This window comes from Cervus canadensis, chromosome 17, assembly GCF_019320065.1.
Source record: "Cervus canadensis isolate Bull #8, Minnesota chromosome 17, ASM1932006v1, whole genome shotgun sequence".
Lineage (NCBI taxonomy): Eukaryota > Metazoa > Chordata > Mammalia > Artiodactyla > Cervidae > Cervus > Cervus canadensis.
In genome coordinates this window covers 5,353,437-5,377,404 of record NC_057402.1, presented here as the reverse complement: position 1 = coordinate 5,377,404, position 23,968 = coordinate 5,353,437, and the positions used below count along the sequence as shown (strand labels likewise).

The window sequence follows — 23,968 nt, the reverse complement described above, 5'->3', positions numbered from 1 at the left end:
TGACTGGTAGATCTAGCCCTTCACCCACATTTACCACTCCCACTGCCACCCATTCCTACCCGTAGCTCGGAGGTGTCATCTGAGGTCACTTCCATTTACCCTAAACAACTTGCTTTAGCATTTCTTATGGTGGAGATCTGCTTGAGACATATTTCCTCAATTTTTGTTTGCAGAAAAGTCCTTATTTTGCCTTCGCTTTGATAGTTTTAAACTTCAGCACTGAATATGACACTCCAAAATTTTCGGGCTTGTTTTTTTCTGTTGAGAAGTCAGCTGTCAGCCGGAGAACTGTTCTGTATAACCTGTTGTTTTTCTCTCACCATATTTGAGATTTTCTCCTTTATCTTTAGCTTTTGGCAGTTGGATCATGATGCTCTGAGGAGTGTTTTTACCTGCTTTAGGTTCAGTAAGATTCTTGTATCTTCAATGTTTTCCACAAAATTTGGGCTGGTTTCATCTTATTTCTTTCAAAGTATCATCTGTCCCTTTCCCCACTTCCTTTCCTTCTAAGACAATTACATGTATGTCGGCTCCTTCCTATCGCCCCCACATCTGATGCTGTGTTCATCTTTCTTCTTTTTTCTCTCCATTTTTGGGGTTAATTCTTACTGATCTTGAAGTTCACTCATTCTTCTGCCATTCAAACCATCCAAAAATACCCCACAAATTTCTAATTTCACTTATCATACTGTTTGGCTCTTGAAATTCCATTTTTAATAGTTTTTAACTATTGAGTTTTCCTACCTGTTTACTAATTAAAATAACTAACTTTAATTATTGATACATATTTATAACAGATGTTTTGAAGTCTTTGCTAAATTCAATACCTGAATCCACTTGGAGTCAATTTCAACTCTTTTTTTTTTTTTTTCCTAGCAGTGAATCCTATCTTCCCAATTCTTTGCTTGTCTAACTTTTGTTTGAAAATTAGACATTTCAGACAACATATTGTAGGTGTCTCTAGATTTTGTTGTGTTCTAAGCATGACTGTTTTCCTATTGTTATTGTTTTAGAGGGAAGTTAATTTGCCTATATTCACACTGAATCCTGTCTCCCAAGGGAGGGTGTGGCAGCTGGTCTCTTTAGCTTGTAGTCACAGCTTTTCTTTCCCTGTTCCACTGGGGATACTCCCCTCTGCATGAATAGTTTGGCCATCAGTCAAGGATCTCGGTAAACTTGACACTCAGAAGCTTACCCTTTGTGGTTTCCTTCCTTCTGAGGATTCCCTCTGAAATCCTCGGCTTCCTCCCAGCACCAGGTAATATTCTCTGGTATCTCAAGTGTAAGGCTACAGCTCATGCTGTACACAGTTGGGGAACGCAGTCAGATAGAAAGCAGTAAACTCGCAAGCATCATCTAGTGTAGCTGCCTTCCAAGAGTAGACAGATTCCTGCCTGTTTTCCACTGCATCCACAGCACACGCGTAGAGCTGTGGTCAGTCAGGGATGTGAACCGCAGGTTGACTCAGGTGTTTAGCATCACCCCTTCTGTGGTCCTCTCACATCCAGAGGTTCGCCCGGGTTTTCTTGCAGCTCTGAGCTCTGTTCTCTGCTACGTGAAGCTGACAGGGATATGATGTTCCAGGTGTTCTCCTCCACTATGGCAGAGGGCCCTGGGCGGCCCCATCGGGAGGAAAACAAACTCTCGATTCTTAGCTCTTGTGGTTAGTTAGTAAGTTTTCAGGAAGAATACGCCTCTCGTTTCTGTCTGCTTTGGGGTGCTTTGCAGTTCTTTTATTATTTATTTATCGGCTGTGCTGGGTCTTCGTTGCTGTGCAGGCTCTTTCGTTAGCTGCAGCAAGTGGGGGCTGCTCTCTAGTCGCGGTGCACGGGCTTCTCACTGTGGTGGTTTCTCTCGTTGTGGAGCATGGGCTCTAGGGCACGCAGGCTCAGTAGTTGCGGCTCCCGGGCTCTGGGGCACGTGCTCAGCTGCTCCACTGCATGCGGGCTCTTCCTGGATCAGGGATCGAACCTGTGTCTCCTGCATTGACAGGTGGATTCTTTACCACTGAGCCACCAGGGAAGCCCTCCAGTTCTTTTAAATAGTTGGCATGTATTTGTTTTAGTATTTCACTCAAATTTTATCATAGTTATATGCAGGTCGGGTGGCCTGACCACTTCACTCCACCATCAGACTGGAAGTCTTCAATACTTCCAGTGGTAAAAAACGTGTAACATAAAATTTACCGTCTTAACCACTTTGATGTGTACAGTTCAGTGGTGTTAAGTACATTCACATTAACCATCACCAGCCATCTCCAGAACTGTTTCACCTTGCAAAATCAAAACAGTATACCCATGAAACAAATACCCTCTCTCCTCCAGCACCTGGGAGCCAACTTTCCACCTTCTGTCACTGAATTTGCCTATTCTCAACACCTCATGTAAGCGGAATCATACGGTATTTTTCTCTTTGTGGCTTATTTCACTTAGCATAAAGTCCTTGTAATAGATTGAATGTTTGCATTCCCACAAAACTCTTTTATTTTGATACAAGGTGATGGTATTTGCAGGTGGGGCCTTTGGGAGGTAGGTAATTAGGTCGTGAGGGTAGAGCCCTTATGAATGAGATTAGTGCTCTTATAAAAATTTCAGGAGGACATTTTTGAGGACAGAGCAGACAGCCATCTAGAAACCAGGAATGAGGCCTTCATCAAAAACCAAATCAGGTAATACCTGGATCTTGGATTTCCCAGCTTCTAGGGCTGTGAGAAATACATTTTTTTTAATTAGCTCCCCAATTTGTTATTTTTCTATAAGCAAGCCAAGTGGACTAAGACAGTCCTCGAGATACTTCCACGCTGTAGTGCATCTCAGATCCCCTTTGAGACTCAATAGTATTCACTTTACACATTTTGTTTATCCATTCATCTGTCAAAGGACATTGGGTTGCTTCCACTTTTTGGCTATCGTGAATAGTGCTGTTGTAAACATGGGTGTACAAATATTTCTTCAAGACCCTCCTTTCAATTCTTTGGACATATATCCAGAAGTGGAATTACTGGGTTAAACAATAATTCTATCTTTAACTTTCTAAGGAAACCAATTCTATCTTTAACTTTCTAAGGCCCATCTAAGAATTCCCTTCTTTTGCTTAGTTTGGCCAGAGTTTGCTCCCGTCACTAGCAAACATGAGTCCTGCAGATGCACACCCTCACCCCAGCCTGTGGCATGCTCACTAGGATGGCAAGTCAGAAGAATGCAGACTGCCAGGCTCCCTGGAAACTAGAGCCAGAGGCAAAAGAGCTTTATCAGTAAGTGCAAGGCAAGGAAAGTGAGGAAAAAAGAAAGCAGCAAAAGCAAATTTATGAAGGTGCAGGGGCTTCTCTGGTGGTTTAGACGATAAAGAACCTGCCTGCAGTTGCAGGAGACCCAGGTTCATTCCCTGGGTTAGGAAGATCCCCTGGAGAAAGGAATAGCAACCCACTCCAGTATTCTTGCCTGGGGAATTCCATGGACACAACTGAGCAACTAGCACTTTCACTTCCATTACTGAATCAGCCATAGCTTCAGGACAAACTGATTTGTTCAACCTCATGATACATTATCAGTGAGGCTGTATGATGCTATACATCTCTGCACAGTCCAAGGTGTGAGGAAGAATAATTAACAGGCTGAGTCCAGCCACCCTCTATGGCTGGAGTTCAGAGAGGGCATCAACGGCTGTCGCAGTGCTGTGGCTACCGAGAAGATCCTGCTGTGTTTGCTACTTCAGCGGCAGCAGGAAAGTCTCTGGGCTGGAGGCAAGGGGTTCAGAGTCTGGCTATGAGGTGAAGCATTACTGGAGTGTTTCTTGAGCCACGCGAGTCCAGGAGTCACTGCCGCTGCAGCACACCTGAGTCCGTGATCATGGTAACAAACAAGCCGATGCAAGGATGCGAGGACCAGAGAGCAGAGCATGTGGGCAGGTCTAGGGTGATGTGTAAAGTGAATGTAGTATGGGGGTGGAGGAAAGGGTACAAATACTCAGTTATAAGGTTACTTCGTAAGTTCTGAGGACCTAATGCACAGCATGGTGACTATTCTATAATAATACTGTATTGTGGGACTTCCATGGTGGTCTAGTGGTTAAGAGTTCTTGCAGTGAGGAGGACTCAGGTTTGATCCCTGGTCAGGGAACTAAAATCCCATCTGCTGCGGAGCAACTAGGCCCTCAAGCCACCATGAAGATCTGACACAGCCAAAAGTTGATGAATAAATAAATATCCTATTATCTATACTTGAAATTTGTAAGAGTAGACCTTAAATGTTCTCACCATACATCTTAACAATATTGAGCCTTCCAATCCATGAACATGGGATGTCTTTTGTCTTCCTTAATTTCTTGCAGGAACGTTCTGTAGTTTCCAGTGTACAAACCTATTCCTTCCTTGATTAAATTTATTGCTCAGTATTTTATTCTTTTTTAAGCCACTGTAAATGAAATTGTTTTCTTAATTTCCTTATCAGATTGTTCATTGTTAATGTATAAAAATTACAGACTGATTTCCGTGTGTTGATTTTTTATCCTGGTACTTTGCTGCATTTATTGGTTTTAAGTTCCTTTGTGGAATCTTTAGGATTTTTTACATATAAGATCGTATCATCCATGAACAGAGATTATATTACTTCCTTCTGTCCAATTTGGATGCGTCATTACTTTTTCTTGCCTAATTGCTCTGGCGAGGACATCCAGTACTACACTGGTGAAAGCAGGCATCCTTGCCTTCTTCCTGATCTTAAAGGAGGTGCTTTCATTCTTTCACCACTGAACATGATGTTGATTCATATATGCCTTTTGTTATGCTCAACCCTGTGCCTTCTGGACTCTGGAATTTCTTATGGGAAAACTTCTCATTATCTTACTGAGGATCCCTTATGTGGGCTGAGTTACTTTTCTCTTCTCTTGCTGCTTTCCAGATTCTCTTGGCTTTTGACAGTCATTATAACGCGTCTTTGTGTGGGTCTCTGACTTCACCTTACCTGGAGCTGGTTGAGCTTCTTGGATGTTTATGTCTGTGTCTTTCCTAAAGCTTGGGAAGTTTTTGGCCATTATTTCTTCAAATATCCTCTCTGTCCCTTTCTTTTTTGCCTGGGATACTCACAGTGTATACAGAAGGTGGTTGCAAAGCTTCTCCATAAGGTGGCAGAGTGTTCAGCTACAAGAGATAGCACAGGCTGACGCTTCCGTTATGACTGCTAAAGTTTTGCGGGGTGAAGCAAGTCCACGACTAAGAAGAGTTGGGGTGAGTGACAGTGTGTGATGAGGATACTCAGAGGTGTGACTCACTGGGGCCACTCCTCCAAGAGTCTTTCCTACCAGTGACGTCAGAGGAAAGGGGTCATCAGGGCCACCTCTGTGGTCAGGGCCAGACAAGGGCAGAATTACGTCCCAGTGCTGCTGTGAAGAGCGTTGACGGAAGCCCAGGCCTCAAGGTACTGCTGGGCAGGACTCACCGGGCACCACCAGGCCCTGGGCCCAGAGCCCAGGGCTGCAGAGGAGCCAAAGATCACCCCCGGGAAGGACCTGGGGGACCTCAGTGGCTGGGCAGCCTGAAATGGGACAAGGTGGGGAAATTTCCAGAGTCCTCTCTGGAGAGCCTGGTGCCGTGGGAGGTGGGGGTGCCCAGGCCTTAGCTGAGGAGGGAAACTGGACACCAGGTGCAGCCAGCCCTGGGCACTATCCAGCTTCAGGAGCAGGTGCACGGTGACCAGCAGGGTATCTGAAACCAACTGTTGTGATGGCAGCAACGAGGAAATCAGGGTCCGTCCTAGACGAGCGGCCCCAGAGACATGAGTTTCCTTGCAGGAAGAGTGTCCACGGCCAGCATCAGCAGAGGCTGAAGGCGGGAAAGGACACTCTAGCACTGGCCCTGGGGCCTGGACTCAAGATGGGGAGCTGGACCATGCTTGTTGGCAACGGGGGAGCTCAGAATGGGCCTGGCCTTGGGAGCAGCCAAACTGAAGAGGCTCCCTCACCTTCCGCACAGTTAAGCCACTCGGCAGCAGCCACAGCGGGAGGCCTGGCAAGGAGCTGTCTCAAGGCGCACCCACCAGCTGCCAGCTGAGGGACCCTGTGCACGTCACTACAGCGCTCCGGCCTCGGCTCCCGCAGACACAGAGGCGGGGGACGGGGTGCACCTCCTTCACAGTGCAGTGTTCCCGAGCCTCGGAGCAGGGACGGCCAGGCACCATCAGGGTCAGTTAGCTGTCTAGAATAGAGGGTACAGGAGGAAATGGCTTCGGGGTCTTTTCTAATTCTGAACATACTAATTATAGGCACTGCCCGTACAAATGCTACAAATGAGTACATGAACAGGGAGGCGCCTCGTCAGTGAATTCCCGTCTGATAAGAGCACGCCACCAAAACCACTGGAGCGCCACTGCTCTGGGGGCAGGACTGGAGATGGGGATTTGGGAAGAGAAACGAGGGATCTGGCTGAAGGCCCATGAACTGTGAAAAACTTGATTTATCCCCTGCTCGCAGGAGACGAGGCGACACACACTCCTGAGAAAATGGGTCTTTGTGGAAGGGAAGGGTAAGCCTTCTGTCGGGCATCTCCTCTCTGCAGGCCCCTGAGCTGGACTGAGTCGTCTCTGGGCTCTGCCTCGGGTAAGTCAGACGGCTATCGTCCCTGCTTCACAGATGAGGTGGCTGAGGGAGCGACTGAGGCCGTGTCCCGGGGCCTGAGGAGGCGGCCACACAGGAGAGCAGAGCCTCTGGCATGTCCAGCCCCAACTCAGGCCCCTTCTACTCGCCTAACTTGGGAAGGCATTCTTCTCCTAGTCTCGGTCCCCTCTAAGACCAGGATGGTAGGCCCTTTGTGTGAGGCTGCCGTGAGCATTACATCAAACAAGACATGTTTGGTCCTTGAAGGCCAAGTCCATCTTCAACAAATCAAGCAATTAATACTAAAAACCACAAATAATTTCCTATTCATGATTATGCAGAATCTAAGAGCTAATTGCTGCTAGATTTACTTTTCAATCAGTTAAGTGTCACGAGCCACCGTCCGCCAAATAACTTCATTCCATGAAAGTCTTGGCAGGAAAACAAGGGGCCCCCTCCAGCAACGCCTGTCCTCGGGCAGGACGTTGGCTTGAGGTCAGGGGTCACCAGCAGCTGCCCAGCCCCGAGGCCGGGGAATCCCAGACAGAAACCACAGCTGGAGAGTCACGAGGCAGCGTTCAGCCCTACCTCCTGCCCTCTGACCCTGACGGCCACAGGGCAGCCTGCAGGAGGGAGTCTGTGTGCGGTGCCTGCAGGTGACTTGATTGCTCCCAGTTTCCAAGCAGCAGCGACATTCATCAGCCTCGGCCTTGGGTGGGGACCCAGACTGACACAGGGATCACCATGGAGCCACAGGAAGTTCCAACACCCTTCAATGGGTGGCAAGGAAATAGGCACGTCCCACATAAACCACGGGTCTGCAGGGACGCCAGGCCAGCTGTCACTCCTTCTTCAACTGTCACCTCCTCAGGGACGCCTTCCAAGAATGCCCCAGGTGGGACGATCTCTCCTCACGGCTCACTTAGGTCTGAGAAGCACTGCCTGTGGCGTCTCGGCTGGAAGGTGTCTGTGTAGCGTCTCCGGCCAGGACCTTGGTCAGCTGGCACAGCGCGTGTGGCACCTTATGGGGGCGGGGCGGCGACAGAGAACCAAAAACCAGGCTTCACAGAGAGCTCTCCAACCTCATTCCTAATGTACCAGCACCAGAGCTTTAATTCCAATTCATTTTTTCCCCAGTCTTTGGGCAATTAAAAAAAAAGCAAATAGCTTCAGAAAGAAGCAAAGTGTCCGGAAAACCTCAAACCTCAACTCTTCCGTCTCTGGATGCCCAGGAACCAGCGGCCGCCGAGTCCCCCTCCTCTCCGGGGGCGGCCACCACAATGGGCCTTTCATCCTGCACTCAAGAGCTGGCAGGCGCTCATTCTTCTTCTTCAACGTGCTGACCTTCCAGCTCTTTATTCCACGAGCCTATTATCGCCAGTTGTGGGCACAGAGATGACTATGACAGCCCTGGATCTCATGAAAAGCTTATAAAACACCTCGGATCAAAACGTTTAATTATCACAGTGTTAGGAAGGGCACAGGGCAACAGGCTGCCTCATTCACGGCTGATGGAAAGAGAGACTGGTACAACCCCTCTGAGAGAAACACAGCATTACGTGTCAAGTGTCAGAGTGATCCGATTTCTGGACTCAAGTTCCAATCTTAGATATTTATCCCCACGACTACACTTGCCTGTAGGCAAAATGACATAGGCTGGCTCCACTCTGCTGATATTACATGATTCTTCACTATCAAATGACATAGTTTAAATAAACAGTTACTGTCGTAACTGGATACCATGAAACTAGTGCAAGGGAATGAAGCAACTTCCTATCCATGGGTTGGTCTAGAAAACTAAGGTGCCGCTGTGCGAGGTAAGAACAGTATACACAGTGCAGCCAGCCTCTGCACCTGTGGACAGGGGACCCGTGGCCAGGGAGACCTGACTGTGCCCTGGATTCTGGCGTCTGCGGGGTCCTAGAACCAATCCCCCACATACTGATGGAGAGACAACTGCACGTTATCTGCATGGAAACGTGAGTATGTGACACGTGCAAGTGAGCATGCGTGCTTGTACACCTGCTGATACGCTCTCAAAGGAGGCGCCAGAGCCGCGGCTCCCTGAAGGGGCGGGTGGCTGGAGGCCACAGGCGGGGAGCTCACGTCCCACTGTCTGCCTTTTCTAACAAGCATGCTGGTTACCCATTCAAAAGAAGAGCAAACGTAAAGCTGCTTCTCCGTGGTACACTACGAAGAGCAAGTGCAGAGACATGCAAGCAGCAGAGGCCCGGAGACTGGTTCCTCTGCTGAAGGTGGAGGCCTGAGCTGCGGGTCAGGACTTCAGGGCTCTGCAGTGGGGTGTGGCGTCGTTTTCAAGAGAAGCACCGAGACTGGCCCTGCAGTAGGCATGTGATGTGGCTTAAGACAGAATGAAGGGCTTTTCTGGAATGAATGAGCTTTTCTGGAAGGCAGAGGGAGCGTTTTAAGCAGCAAAGGGCCCTGATTTTGGCTGGGAGATGTCGGGTGAGAGAGAGCAGGAAAAGAGGCATGTCAGGGTCAAGATGAATTCAGAGCGAGAGCATCAGCTCAGGACACTGGGAGGGGCCTGAGCTGTCACTGGACGTAGTAATGGAGGAAGGCCCTCGAGCAGGGGTCAGAGGCAGGCGACACCGTGTTTCTAGTTCGATGAGCCTGGACACAGCAGTGCCACACACGGAGGAGAACTTAAGAGACCACAGTGAGGGGCAGGAACTTCATCAGAAGCCCAAACAGCCCTCACCAGGCCCACCCCAGCAGCCAACGTGGCCTCCTCTGTCCCTGCCCGCACACCCTCTTGGTCTCCCTCCTCCTCTGTCTCCTGGAGGAAACCCAGGTTCTGGCCTTGGCACTGGCTCTCTCTGGGTCTGGACCGGAGTCGCCTCCAGAGACATGGGCTGCGGTCTCTGAGCCTCTGAGCTCCTTTTCCCAGGGGCCACCCCCTGGCAGCACTGCACACACGCTCCTTGGACACTCAGCGTGGTGACCACATCTGCCAGGCAAGGGCCTCTGGGAAGCGTCACGCAAACCCCATTCACTAAGGGAAGTCACCACACAGAGCAAGCCCACCCACGTGTTTTACATGTTGTGTGAGGCAAGGCTGATTTTTATACAAGCATTATCTAACCAAATCCTACATTCCGGCTAGAAAGGACCACAGAGACGGCCATGGGGCACTCACAGAGTCCTCATGTGACTCAGCGAGGCGCTGAGATCTGGGCTGTGTCCACTGGGCTGACCAGAGGCAAGACAAGCAGGCATCTCGCCTCTTCTCTGCCATAGTCCCGAGACTGTGCTGAGGCCGGCAGCCAGGCGTCAAAGCCCAGTGGAGCCAAAAAGAGAAAAACCACCAACAGGAAAAAAAATTCCTCTAATCAAACCTACACATTTAAGTCCTCAACTATCACAAACATAATGAATTCATGTCCATTGATTTGATCCCAACCATAAGATCATCATATATTATAAAATAAAAAATGTAGTTCAGGTAGATCTAAAGGTTAAAAACAAAAGCACCGCTGGCTGTGTGCTCCCACAGCGCGCAGTGCTGGGGAACGGACGCTTTCAGAAACCCAAAGGCCCCGGGCAAGAGGCAGGGAAAACCCACTTGGTGTCAGTCAGGGTGGGGTGCTGCTTTGAGCCTGGTGGGTCAGAACAGTCTTTTGTTTCGTATTTTATTAGATCAATGGCTTGAAAATTTTTATTTAACTTCAGCAAATATTGGAAATAGAAAAATGAATTTTGCAGAGTTTCACAAATAAAATTTTCAGTCTCTACTAACAAATGTTATCATTCGATGGCTAAGCAATTATAATGCTATGAACATTCACCACAATGAATGTGCTGAAATAGAAAACAGGCCAAAAGAGACATTAAAATATTACTTACAACAGCATTATTACAACATATTTTCTTTAAAATTCCAACATGGATTTTTATCACTTCAAAAGATATACAGCATTTCCATTATATTTGCAAACTTAACCTTATACATCTTTTAAAATCTTGAAAAAGTTTTTAAGCAATCTAAAAAGCACTTAGCAAAGTTGATAAGTCTACGTAATGGAATACTATCTGCTCCAGTACAGACTTGAGTTCAGGAGAAGGGCTGTAAACACGCATTATCATACAACATGCATAGGCTGTACTGACCTTCCTTCGCTGGACTGCAACGTCACTGCAATTGTGCTTCACTATGAGAAGGAAAAGCTGCACAGATCCGGGGAGTGGCAGAAAGAGGATTTGTTTTGAGCATTGCACAAGATCACTAGATTCAAATTAGCTAACCACCTCAAGTCAACTTGAGATAAAGTCTTACTTGATATCACAAGCTTGAATCCGGGGTCACTCAGTTTAGATCAGGCTAGACAAGAAACATGAGGCTCTTGGGTGAGCTGGCTCCATCCGACCTTTGCTCATATAAGCAGGGATCCAGTTAGTGTAATGCACTATTTGGCTTATTTTTGGTATGCAATTATACCAATAGTACAATCTGATAATCAGAAAGACAAAAATAGGGCATAGTTGAAATTAAAGTGACAACGAGCACACTTAGAGTGGTGTGTGGTAACAGTAAGCTTTTCAAACTCAACTACTTTTTCTTTCTCATTTTTTGATCAGAGGTTTACGACCATCAAAGGATCTGGCAGGTTAAAAACTATCCAAAGCCATCTTGAGGAACTGATGATGTCTGGTAGGCACGGACGCAGCGAGATGACGTGGGGAGGCGAGCAGTTTACACTAACTTCAGGGTCCGGCCGACTCTGGCGCTGCCTCCCCACGGCTCCCCACTCAGTAAGAACAGGTGGGGCTGCTTCCTGCTTACAGAGCGATCCTACAGAATCCATCACTGTTTCAGACCAGTCAAAACAATATTCAAGTAACAAGGTGTTCAAATGAGTAAGTGAAAAAATGTTTACCTAACACTTTACACATCTACATAAAATTAAATAAAACAAACCTTTAATGCATATGCAATACAATTTATATCTTTCAGGATTTCTAAACTAAAAGGTAAACTATCATTTGCTTCAATGGTACTATATTTTGCACAATAACTTAGGAGAAATTTTCCACAAAAAATATATATAATTATGACATTCACATTGATAATTTTTAAGAAGACAAAGCTTAAGTGAACACTGCATCTGAAGCAGCTGTCATCATGGACCCTTACACATCCAAACACAACCTGCTGACGCACCCAAGTCTTGGTATGTTAAAAAGGGTCGTCCCATAAATAAGACCAAACCACTTCGCTTCTAAAGAGAAGTGATTTCTTTCATTTACAACATCATTGCAAAGACAGTGTAATGAAACAGTTTAAAACACAGTGCTATCTTATGCATGAAACTACAACGAAGGTAGTCAGGCAAAGACAACTACCTTCTTTCCTTCTAGCAAATGAAAACAACACACCCCTTTCCCTTGGCGAGAAAGCCAAAACTCAGTGGCCATGATGGCAAGTAAACCAGCACCGTGACTCTTTGGTACTGGAGACCACCTGCTGCCAGGAGCCAGGTCAGGGGACGTCTGAGCACAGACGGGCCTGGCCCTGCCGGTGTGCCCGCTGAGCAGCACAGACCAGCACCAGCCCTGAAGCACTGCCAAGCGGGATCGACTCTCAAGGGAAAGAGCCTGGGGGTGAAGAGAGGAAGCACGGCTGGCAGAGAGACCGCTGCAGCAAGGTGCCCGCTGCTTCTCTAACGAGGAAGGAGGGCTGGAGAAGAGGCCAGACGCAGCAGAAGCCTCTTCAGGCCTACCATCCTCTTTCGGCAATGTGCAAAACTCCTGCCACCTCTTGCCCGTGTTTTCCTGCCATGTTCCAATTAGGCGGCAGGGTCAGGACAAAGACAGAATGAACCCTGCAGAGTGACCGCTGTGACTGCTGCCCGCCTGGCAGGAGCGGCGGGGGCGCCCAGCTCCTTGGAGGCTCTTCCTCACCAGCCCTCACGTGACCCACAGACACTGCATGTAGGGACAGGGGATGGGCACCAGAAAAGGCCCGAATCACTCCCCTCCTGATAACCTTTCTCCAGATTTCAAAAAAAGAAGTACAATTCCAAACATTCTAGGTGTCGTGCTGACCCTCTTCCTAAAGAGAAAATCAGCTGACTTAAAAAAAAAGAGAGAGAGAGGAAAAAAAAAGCGAGGGAAAAAAAAAAAAGCAAGGTGTGTGGGAGTCAAAACAACAAATTTTAATTGCATATTTCAAATTCTTAAGAATTCTGTTTATGCCTTAAAGCATCTGAAATTTTTTTCTTTTTGGTATTGAAAGCACAAAAAATACTTCATTGATGCAAAAACCAACAACCAAAAAGCTCCTTCCACGTATTTAGTGCAGACTGAACCAACCACGGGCCAGGCAACGGGGCACACCAGGAGGCATGGCGCAGTCCACCCTCAGCCCCTCCACAGGCCCACGGTCTGGCAAGAGAATAAAAGTGATTCTGCAAGTTTTAGAACATTTGTTAAATGTCTGTACTTGTTCCCAGCCCAACCAAAAGGCATCACATACCCCTTTGCAGATGGTTTCTTCCCACCTGGACTCACTAGAACCAGTGACCGAGCACGTCCCTGCCTGTTCTGTAATATTGAGGGGGGTGTGCCTGCATGGCCAGCACGTGACAGACAAGAGGCTGCGTGGAGAGACAGGCAAGAGGCCAGGCGTACCAAGAGGACAGCGCTCAAAGAGCATGGAGCTTTGAGAAAACCATAGCCAGCCAGCCTCATGCCCCTTATTACCGCCCACCGTGACATCGAGCGTCTGCACTCTGTCAAGCACCTGCAGCAAGGCCTCCCTGTCTCATCTCAGTGATGTCATCTTTGGCAAGCAATCAACTTTAAAGAAGAATTAAGACACTGAAACAGAAAAAAGGGTTGAAAACATGGTTGCCGAAAGGAGAAGGCACCAATTCCCAATGTACAAGCACCAGGTACCGTGTGCGGACACTCTGGGAGTCGGGGGCGGGCAGGCGAAGGAGAAGACGGGGCAGCGCCCGTCCTGGGGTGACGATGCTGAAGGCAGCGAGTGCTGGGGTCCACGATCCTCCAAGGACAGTGCAGAGAATGAGCTTTCCACCACGTGGGCAGGAGAGGGGAGAGATTTAAGCCAAGTGAATTTATAGACCATAATTATACCTACATTGAGGGAAAGGGGAGTTGTATCAAGCTGTTTGGCACGATAAAGGTTATGACGCAGTCTGCCAATATGCAGGATTTCCGAAGAAGCATGATATCACTTAGGTGGATGCCTCAAAAAAGAACAAAGGAAACTTCCCAGAAGGCCAACGGGTCAGTTATTCTGAAAAGTACATTATGCACAAAGTAGGGACTGCAGGCCATGCAGGAACAGAGTCGCACCTCCGACTGACTCCTTGTTCCGAAGCCGCCAACGGGGAAGAGCTGCCGTAGGTGGGCCGGGGCTCCATGGGGGCGGCGGGCCCCGGCGTCGCAGGAGCGTGCAGGCCACAGGATCCCCACACTGAGGCAGAGCGAGAGACACAGAGAACTCTCGGGGAAGCAGCTCCACACGAGGAACGAGCGGAGAATTAAGGCAGGTGTAGCCCAGGACTGCGAGTGTGTGCCTTTTTGGTAATAGCTGCTTGTCCACAGAGCTGTGATGCGGATGGCTGGGTGAAGTCTGGAGGTACCTGAATCCTGGACAATGCAGGCGTCCACACCAAGCGCTCAGGCCACCAGAGCGTCTCAGGAGGCAGACGCGTATCTGACGTCAAGGACAGAAGCAGCCTGAGCAAGGAGGAGACAGAAGCACAGGCAGGTCACCGGGACGCACTGCTGACTCTGGTCTGGAGGGGCCCCGCTCCCCTGTCCGGCCCCGCGGCTCCCAGGCCAGGGCGCAGAGGCGGAGGCTGTGCCAGGCCGTGTGGGCAGGTGGGTAGGCCTCCACGGCCATGTGCCTGGACCTCCAGGCCCTGCTCTGCCCTTCCAGCTGTGTGTCCGGGGTGAGTTATCAGGGTGCTTGTCAGCTGAAGGGACCCAACACTGGGGTCCACCTCACAGGGCCTGCAAGCACACTGCTGGGAGTCCCAGCACCCACTGGCGGGGACGTGTGGCACCCACCCTGTTCAGCAGACAGCCACAACATAAAGATCGTAGGATCTTCTAAACTTCACAGGCCTTTCTAATTCTCTATTCTTATTTTTAAAGACTGACTGCTGAACCTAGTTGAGCCTCAAGATCATCGAGGGTCTCAGAGCTTGCTGCTCCCCCGTGGTGTCTTATTTCTAAGGAAATAGCCAAGCTTAGAGTCCAAAATCTGAAAACAGCTGTGCCTTCAGGTGAAATCCCAATTTATGAGAACTGTTATTAATGAAATCAATTTCTCCTTAATAGTAATACACTCAATCGCTCTACACTTTTAAGTGAGAATGTTTACCTTCAAACCAGTCACCTTCAGCGTCATTCCATGCCTTTCTGACACCTCCCCAGACTCCATCTGTGCCCGCCCCTCCCCAGAGAACCCTGAGTCTCACACGCTCAACCCTCGTGGGCTACTCTGCCTCCTCAGCTCCAAAGGAAGAAAGCCCATAGCTAACAGACAGCCATGAACTTCTCAAATCTGTCTGCATTGCATAAACAGGTAAGACCCACGGGCAGGCTGGACACCAGCAGACATCTTTCTTAGCTGCTGGACTCCACAGGAATGGAGAAATTACAAGCACACTAAGTTCTAAGCACTGATCAGACAGACAATTAGCCAGTTCCCTTAGGCCCTTGGTGGACACAGAGAAGCAGCTGGTCCTTAAAGATAAATTTCCTTCTGCAGGCTAACATACAGAGACTGGAAAACCAGGGTGGCAAAGCAGGAGGCCTGGTGTCTTAAGAAGCATAAGAAGAAAGGGACTAAAGAAAAGGAAGGACAGGCCTTCTGAGCTAGCAAGACAGGAGGAAACGTCAGCTGACAGATTAAGCCACATCAACGGATCATGAATGATGACGACTCCGGGTCCTCAACCTGCGATCACATTTTTCATGCTAACTCTGTTGGGGCCGGCTATGATGAAATCTGAAGAGGGAAGAGATCTGAGCTTCCTCTCATTTCTGCTTCATGAGCCTTAAGTCAGAAAACAGACCTGGAAGAAAGCTTTCATTCTCCAAGTTCTAATGGCCCTTCCCCAGTAATCCTCATGTTCTCAATGCTTCCTGAACTGAGTCCAGGACTTCAGGGAAGGTAATCTATTGTTAAAAGGGCAACTAGCTGTCAGACAAAGTCACTGCCCCAAGATAAAAACACATCTTTTGCTCCTGTGCTGTCCTGTTCATGGGCAGGCTGGGCTGGGCGGGTGTGAGTCAAGGAACCTCTTACACTGCCAGTACTAGAGACTGTGCACACAACTGCAAATATTTTCTGGCAGCAAAATCTAAACAGTCTAATAAAATTAGTATGCTTCTAAAACTATGTCTTCTGACAGGTGTAGATGCCTCAAGGCCGTTTCTCAAACTGGCACGTGGACGCGGTGGGTGGGGGTGGCTGGCAGAGCTGTGCTCTCAGGGCACCCTCTGCACAAGGCTCATGCACGCACAGCCTGGGGGCCTCCAAGTTCTGCAGCCAGGCTCTGGGAGCAAAGAGTCACAGAACAACACAGAAGAAGTAACTTCAAGTCCTTCCTGCCTCGTTTGAGGAAGATTTTGATGATAAAGTGATGAGTAAATTAATCCTCACATTAGAATTCTCCAGGCCAGAATACTGGAGTGGGTGGCCTTTCCCTTCTCTGGGGATCTTCCCAACCCAGGGATCAAACCCACGTCTCCCACATTGCAGGTGGATTCTTTACCAGTTGAGCCACAAGGGAAGCCCAAGAATACTGGAGTGGGTAGCCTATCCCTTCTCCAGTGGATCTTCCCGACCCAGAAATCGAACCCAGGTCTCCTGCATTGCAGGCGGATTCTTTACCAACTAAGCCACCAGGGAAGCCTACTATGTCAGTGAACAAGTGCAAAAATAAAGTGGATGTCGTGCACTCCCATCCCCTAGCCCTATGCACTGTCTGTGGGGAAGGGTGAGCATGCAGGAAGTAGGCAGGCAGCAGACGGCCCCTGCAGCCTCAGCAATCTCCCCTCAATCTCTGCCTACTGGGTCAGCAGACTCAGTGCCACCACCCAGGAGGTCACAGGAGTGTCAGTGCCACTCTGGAAATGCCAGGCAACCCAGGACCCAGACTTGTCCCCATCAGTCCTTCAGCCGGTGGCCCCCCAACAGCAGGCAGACTGGAGGGGTGGCAGCAGAGACACAGCAGGAGCCTGCAGATGCCCCTGTGAGCTCACACCTCACAGGGGATGACACACAGTTCACACGGCTGATCCTCAAGGCACTTCTAACTTACTGTCTTAGGGCCAAGTGGTTCCTGTATTTAAGGAAATACTGATAATGTGAAATATTCTGTGGCTAGAGAAAGTAGGGTGGACTTAAGAATTTGTCCAGGAGTTAAAACATGAATAACGTACACAGTGACCAAGAAGTGACTAAAGTCAACATATATTACAGCATTTATGGGTGAGAGTCATTACTGACACAGCTGAAGCCTAAATCTACTTCTTCTACAGCTGGAAAAGGTTATCAGTGAAGAAAGTAACTGGAGGTCGAGCATGAATCCTGCAGAGACCAGCTGCTTCAGACTCACCTCGTCGTCCTCCTCAGGCATCTTGATGGAGCTGTCTGGGGACTTGACAGGTTTCTGGTTACTGGGACCATTCTCTTCTTTCCCGTGCTCTGCCTCCCATTCTTGTAAAACTTCATCTATGTTGAAGCGGCGTCGATAATTTACAAAAAAGTTTTTCACTTGCACCACTGATTTGTTCCCAATCACATCTGAGATGGCCTGGAAATCTCGGCCGTATTTCCTGATGGCTAAGGATGGAAGAAAGTGTCTTTTTTAACACAAGAGAAAAATAATAAAACACACACTCACACACACACTTGAGACTCACCCCTGATCCAGATAAGGCAGCATGGGGGCTCCTAACAGCAGACACTATCTTAGCGTAGAAACCAACTGGAAGAGCAGCACAGCAGTCCACGAGCGAGACCGGTCACACGGGCCGTGTGCAAGATCGCTCACACGGTCCACGTGCAAGATCAGTCACACAGTCCACGTGTGAGACCGGTCACATGGTCCGCGAGCAAGACCGGTCCACGAGCGAGACTGGTCACAAGGCCGCGAGCAAGAGCAGTCACACGGTCCATGAGTGACAGCAGTCACACGGTCCATGTGCAAGATCAGTCACAGTCTGCATGACCTGTCATGTAGGGTCTGCACCTTCTCACCACACACCACATGGCATAACTGAGGTCACCCAGCAGCTATCCTGTGCTGTGGACATTCCACACTGGCCTTTCCAGGGTCCCAGGACCAGAACACCTCCAACCTTACAGCCCTAACCCTCAATCTGCCCTTTCTGACTACTCAGAACCAAACCAGCAGCTGCTAAAATGAAATATGCCTTTAGACACCAAGACTTCCAGATTCATTTTTACATCTTGTGAGACATGGGAAAGGAAAAAAGCAAAGCCCAAAGGGAATGCAGAAATTCAGCTAATATGATGTCCGCTAGAAGGATGTAAGCTCACAGGAGTCTGTTAAAGGTGAGCGATGTGCTGGGAGCAGGCTGGGGCACAACTCCCTCCTGAGGCGACTGCTCTGCCTAAGCTCTCTGTTTATAAGCAGAGCTTCTTGTTTATAAGTACAAGCTTCTTGTTTATAAGTACAAGCTTCCTACCTTGTACGGCGAGCAGTTGCTCTTCTGTGGTCCAGCGGGCATTGCATTTCTGAATGACCTGGACATCCAAATGAGTCCTGTTAGCATACTACATTTAGGCGCAGGCATGTCCTTATGAGGATTAATCAATCTTCTATCAGAACGTTAACATCAACTAGGGTTATAATAAATGATGTCTATACCCTTCCTTCTAGGAGATGTGTACTGGAGACACAGACAGTAAATTCCTAAACAGATAAACTCGGATGTGACTTCAAAGATGATATTTACATAATCTTACCTCTGGAAGTCGGTATGGTTCTATTCCACCATCAAGTTTTTCTTTTAGAGCACTGTTCGTCTGTTTAATATTCTGAATCTAAGAGAAACAAGATTCTCGTTTTAAAAATGAAAGACTTTTATAAAGGTATGAAAAGAAAACAAAACTACGAAAGTTAAAAGAAACAAAAAACCAAGAGGAAAGAAGTTCCTGGTCCATACGACAGCCCCAAATACAAGGTCCCTATTGCATCCTTTGAGAGCAGCTAACTATTAATAGATGTTTTAATTAACTTGCTGAGAGCAGCAGACAAGGAACAAACAAGAAAGGGGTGGTGGTGAGAAGGTCCTTCACACACAGTCCTAGCCCAACAGCCGTTAACAGGCGTCCACCTGGGCAGCAGAAGACAGAACCTGAGCCTGACACCAAACACAGCGCCTGGGCCCCCCCCACACAGAACGGAGCCGAAGGCACAGAGCGGGCAGGGTGAAGGCAGCAGCCCGCCTTTCAGACTTCTTTAATGGGGAGGGGGGAAAAAATGCTATTTTTCCACGAGCCTAATTTTGAGCAACTGTAACTTCTTCATTTTCTCACAAATTATTTTTTCCACATTCTTGCTTTGATTCAGTGGACCTAATCTTTCACTGAGCTTGCCTAATCAAAAGAAAGACACAACAGGACAAACCATTGCATCAATCCAGGGCTGCTCCTTAATTCTGCTCAGACTGTGAGCAAGCTGGGTCACAGATGGGGCCCTTCTCACTCCACTCTAGGCAGAGGGGAATTTCTGTGCCAAGCACCAGGGGAACTCTGGCCCTGGCACTTTCATTCTTGAATATCACTTGAGCAAATAAGCAAGCAAGCAGAGGAACAAGTTCACTTTCCCAAGGGAAACATCAAAAAACATTTTGTGAGCAGAAAGTGCCCTAGGCAAATGAAGAAAAGCAGCACTCCCAGAGCCAGGGAAGAGGTGGGAGATGAGTGGAGATACTGTCATATGGGCACTTCTAATACTTGTCTCTCTAAAAACTTTTCATACCTATACAATTTTCAAAAATCCCACTTTCAACTACTTACATTTCATCAATTGCCAGTTTCACAGATCCTTTCCTTCTGTGTTTTACTTCTCAAAGGTTTAAAGGCTTCAGGCAGCGGGGGAGGGGTACAGGAAAGATTTTTTGATGCTCTGGGACCAGCAGGCAAGTTAATAAGACCAGCGCTCCTAAGGACCAGAGCTGACCCTGTCTGCCTTAGTAAGGGCCTCAAAGTCTACCAGACATGCAGTCCACTCCAAATCTTCTGATAACAATGCCACATCAGAACACAAAAGCAACTGAAAAGAAAAATACTGGAAATATGCACAAAATTTACTCTACAGTAAAAACCATAAACTCCGACCGTGCTTTACTGAAATTTGCTTTAGTTTATTTTGAAAAGGTATAAATCAGAAGAAACTATCTGAAACTTACTCAGAATAAGTAATTCCAAGCTCTCAGACCAGCATTACTTAATAGAACACTCTCTGATAATAAAGAGCACAATCTTAGATTCTTCTCAGACCTTGCAGTTACCAGCAACCCACAAAATACTGCAAGGCACTGAGATTATGTTCCCTGAATTCTGAAAATGAGGCCTAGAAACTTCCAACATGCAATGAGCAAATTCTCAAGTCAGGGGTCTAAAATACCCCATGTTTCGCCCTCTCCTCAGGCACTCCAGTTACTCTATTCATTCTAGCTGGTTGTTTATAATATATGATACAAAGATGAGAGAGTGCATGAGATCGATCTATCTATACTGCACTGGGATTAAGTGACATGCATCTTCCAAGGAGACCAATCTATTTAAGTAACATATGCATTTTCTAAAATCAGTGTTTTTGATAAAAAAGCATAGACATTAAATGAGTGGCTACAAGATAAAATATCCACAAGTTATGAACTAAAAGTTAGCTCAATATTCTCATTTACCCACATGCCTTCTAATCATTTGTGTTTACTAATCAGTGTAAGAATAGGAATTAGTTGACAGAATTATGCCAACTGGAAAGGAAGCCAGAGTGGCAACCAGCTGGATAAGACATAGGATAAGAAAGTAACCAGCATGGAAAAAAGAACCAAACAAAGCAGTCCACTTCGCTTGGGGTCTTACCAAGGGCTCCTGGCTGAACATAACTTTCTTTTTCCTGCTTTACTGCGTGATTCTTCTCTAACGTCAGACCTTTTCATTCCCTCCACCCAGCAAGTCCTGATGCAACAGGCAGTGTCTGTTGGCTAAACTGTCCCCAGTCCCTGTCTCACTTGTATCTTTGACAGCGAATGAGGATCTCCTTGGAGCTGGGAGGAGCTGGGCTGCAGAGCCCTGGCACATAGAACGTCTAGGAGGTTCTGGGGAGGCAAGAGCTTTTCCTGCTGAAAGGGACAGAAGGGTCAGCTCTGCTTCCCCCTTCTTCTTACTGCCCTGAATGAAGACACAAAGGTGACGAAATGGCTTCTGCAGCATCCAGCATGAGGCCACAAGCAAGATGAAAACCCTAGAAGCTAAGGATGCAGGGAACTCTGAAAGAACCTGGGGCCTCCGAGGGCAGCGCTGAACAGAGGAACTAATCAGCAGCGACTGACGTTGGAATTTCTTGCTATTTTAAAAAAAGAAAAAAGAAACAAACAGCTCACCATTTGAGCCACTGTTAGTCACGTTTTCTGTTACCATCAGATGAATGTGTCCCTGATACACGACCAGACGTGGGAGCGCCCAGAACACAAGGCCCACCGTGTGACTGACTGCCATGGACGTCCGGGAGCGCGGCTGGCAGGAGAGCTAAAGGCTGCAGACAGCAAACCACCGGCCTCACCTCCCAGTAACTGAAGACTCTGAGAATTCACTCTTTCGTAACGTCAACTCTGGGCAGCTACCTTCAAATAAAACATTCCTGCTCTTGATCCTGGCTCTGAAAACTGAAGGCTCTCTATCTACCAGACAACACAATCACTAACAGCTCTGTGCGAACGGGTCTCACCCCCGTTCCATGTTGATACTGCAGAGCCAGCATCAGACACTCACCTGGCTGTGGGCCTGAAGCCCCGGGAGAGGGAGGTGAAATGCAGGGGGAGCCCCAGCCCTAACCAGAGAGCCTCCCCCCGCACACGCAGCGTGCCAAGTCCTCATGCATTCTGTACCATCAGGCAGACAAGGATGAATCTCCTTGTTTGAGAAGAGGCCCAGAAAGATTAACTGATTCTCCTAAGACTAGAATACAGCTCTGCCAGCAGCTGGGACAAATGGCCAAGCCCGTGAGTCCATGGGGTTGGCTCGGTCCTGGGTTGTGCGCCTCCTGCACCAGGGGACAGACGGGCCACAGAGCAGGCCACCCCGCTCGTCTCATCTCGTCCAAGCAGCGAGAACTGCCAGTCCACAGTTCACCTTGAAGTCAGGGTGGGGGTGGGGGGAGATGACTAAGGCACGGACAACACTGGGCCACTCAGCTGACTTTTCAGTTTGACTTCTATGCAAAATCAGACCAAAAGGATGAGTCATTTCCCACACGAGGCACAAATAATCAGGAAAGGATTCATTTTAGAAGCACTATTCTTTACAAGAGCACCAAAAAAGTACCAAACATGTAGGAATAACTCTAATGAAGGAAACAGAAGACTTGTTCCCATCAAGAACCACAAAATTCTGGAAGAAACAAGATCACAGAAGTGCAGGGACAAATCATGTTCCTGGGTGAGATGTTAACTCTCTATCTTGATCTATAGATTCAACACCATCCCAATCAAAACTCGAGTAGAGTTACTTTTCTGGAAATTGAGAAGGTGATTCTAAGTTTTATATGGAAACACAAGGGCAGGGATCCACGACAACGTTGGAAGACTCCCCTACCACGAAGCGCCATTTATAACCTGTTTCGTCAGGACCACGCGGTGCTGGTGAAGAAAGGACAAACACAGCTCCAGACACGACCCATACACACAATGGACACTAGATTTAAAACAAAGGTCCCACTGCCTTCTGACAGGAAGAGGGCAGTCTTTAATGAATAGCGCTTGGTAAACTAGATATTCATGTGAAAAAAAAACAACCCTACACATAACAACAAAGAAAAACACGCCAGGTAAACTGAAGATCAAAAGGCAAAACAAAGCTTGTAACACAGTGCCTCATGATCTCAGGAAGGGTTCCGAACAGAACTCGAGAGCACCCACCACACAAGACAAGAACAAGAAACTGGACCACCTCAAAACGAAGAGCATCAGTTCATCAAAGATACCACTAGGAGGGACCGGGGGCAGTCCAGTGGCTAAGACTCTGCACTCTCAATGCAGGAGATCCAGGTTCGACCCCTAGTAAGGGAACTAGATCTCACAGCTGCACCTAAGAATTCGCATGCCACAACTAAGACCTGGTGCAGCCAAATAAACAAATACTAAGGGAAAAAAAAAAAAAAAAGATACCACTGAGTGAGTGAAAAGGCAGGCCTCCAAATGGGAACGTGAGACAACCCCCTGCCAGCTCCGTAATTCCACAATGTGGTCACAACAGAGCGGTGGGGGGAGGCGCTGCTGGTGTCCAGTGGGTGGAAGCCAAAGCTGCTGCTAATGTCCTGCAAGACACAGAACAACTCCCCACAAGAAGAGTTATCTGGCCCCAAAAGTCAGCTGTGCTATGGTTAGGAAATCCTGCAGTGGTGCACCCAACACTCACACACAGCGACACAACCAGCCTGGGAGACAGTTCTCTAGTGCTGGACGTGTGCACGCCCAACAACCTGGCAACTGCACCCTGAGGGGTGTCTCCAACAAGCATACACACACACCGCACCAACAGGCACATAAACCACGTTCCTATCTGTACCCAGTGCTAACAGCCAACAAGGGGAGACAACCCAAACTCAAAGTAAAACAGGAGCAAGAACTAAGGGGAGATGAACGGGGTGCTGGAGACCACGTTCCAGGTCTTGACCAGAGGTAACGTGGGTGTGTTCATGTTATGAAAATCACTGAGATCTGTATCTAGATCGATACAGATATGTAAAATTTCAATTTCATGGTTAAGTTAGGAGAAAAAAAAATTAACGGGCCTAAGAGCCTCTGTCCAATTCCTTAGAAACAGAACACCCCTCTGAGATTTGTGAAGCGAGTGAGCAGCGAGAGCAGGCTGCAGGGCAGGGCACTCTTCGCCAGGACGGGGTGCACGGCACCTGTCGTTTGATCGACACCAGCTCCAGGTCCAGTTGTCTCAGCACCGTGGTAGCAGCAGTGGCATTGGCAGAAACAGCCTCCACGTCTTCTTGAGAAAGAAACATTCCTTTTGGAGGTTTTCTTTTTGCTCTATTTTTAGCTTGAGTACTATGTTTTTCCTTTTTGATCTGAGGAATCGTCTCAGTAGGGGGCACCTGCATGG

The 23,968-nt window shown here is 48.1% G+C and overlaps 1 protein-coding gene across 1 annotated transcript in view; it reads right to left on the bottom strand.

Annotated features, from left to right (window-relative positions):
- Positions 1-10,224: 10,224 nt before the first annotated feature.
- RCOR1 (REST corepressor 1) overlaps positions 10,225-23,968 on the bottom strand; it is a 118,820-nt gene continuing 105,076 nt past the window's right edge. Inside the window, exons 8-12 of the mRNA XM_043489390.1 lie at positions 23,766-23,960; positions 18,587-18,664; positions 18,307-18,364; positions 17,211-17,437; positions 10,225-14,316 (exon numbers count right to left, since the gene is read on the bottom strand). Of these exons, the coding sequence (XP_043345325.1) occupies positions 14,275-14,316; positions 17,211-17,437; positions 18,307-18,364; positions 18,587-18,664; positions 23,766-23,960 (600 nt within the window). The 3' untranslated portion in view covers positions 10,225-14,274. The remainder of the gene's footprint in view (positions 14,317-17,210; positions 17,438-18,306; positions 18,365-18,586; positions 18,665-23,765; positions 23,961-23,968) is intronic.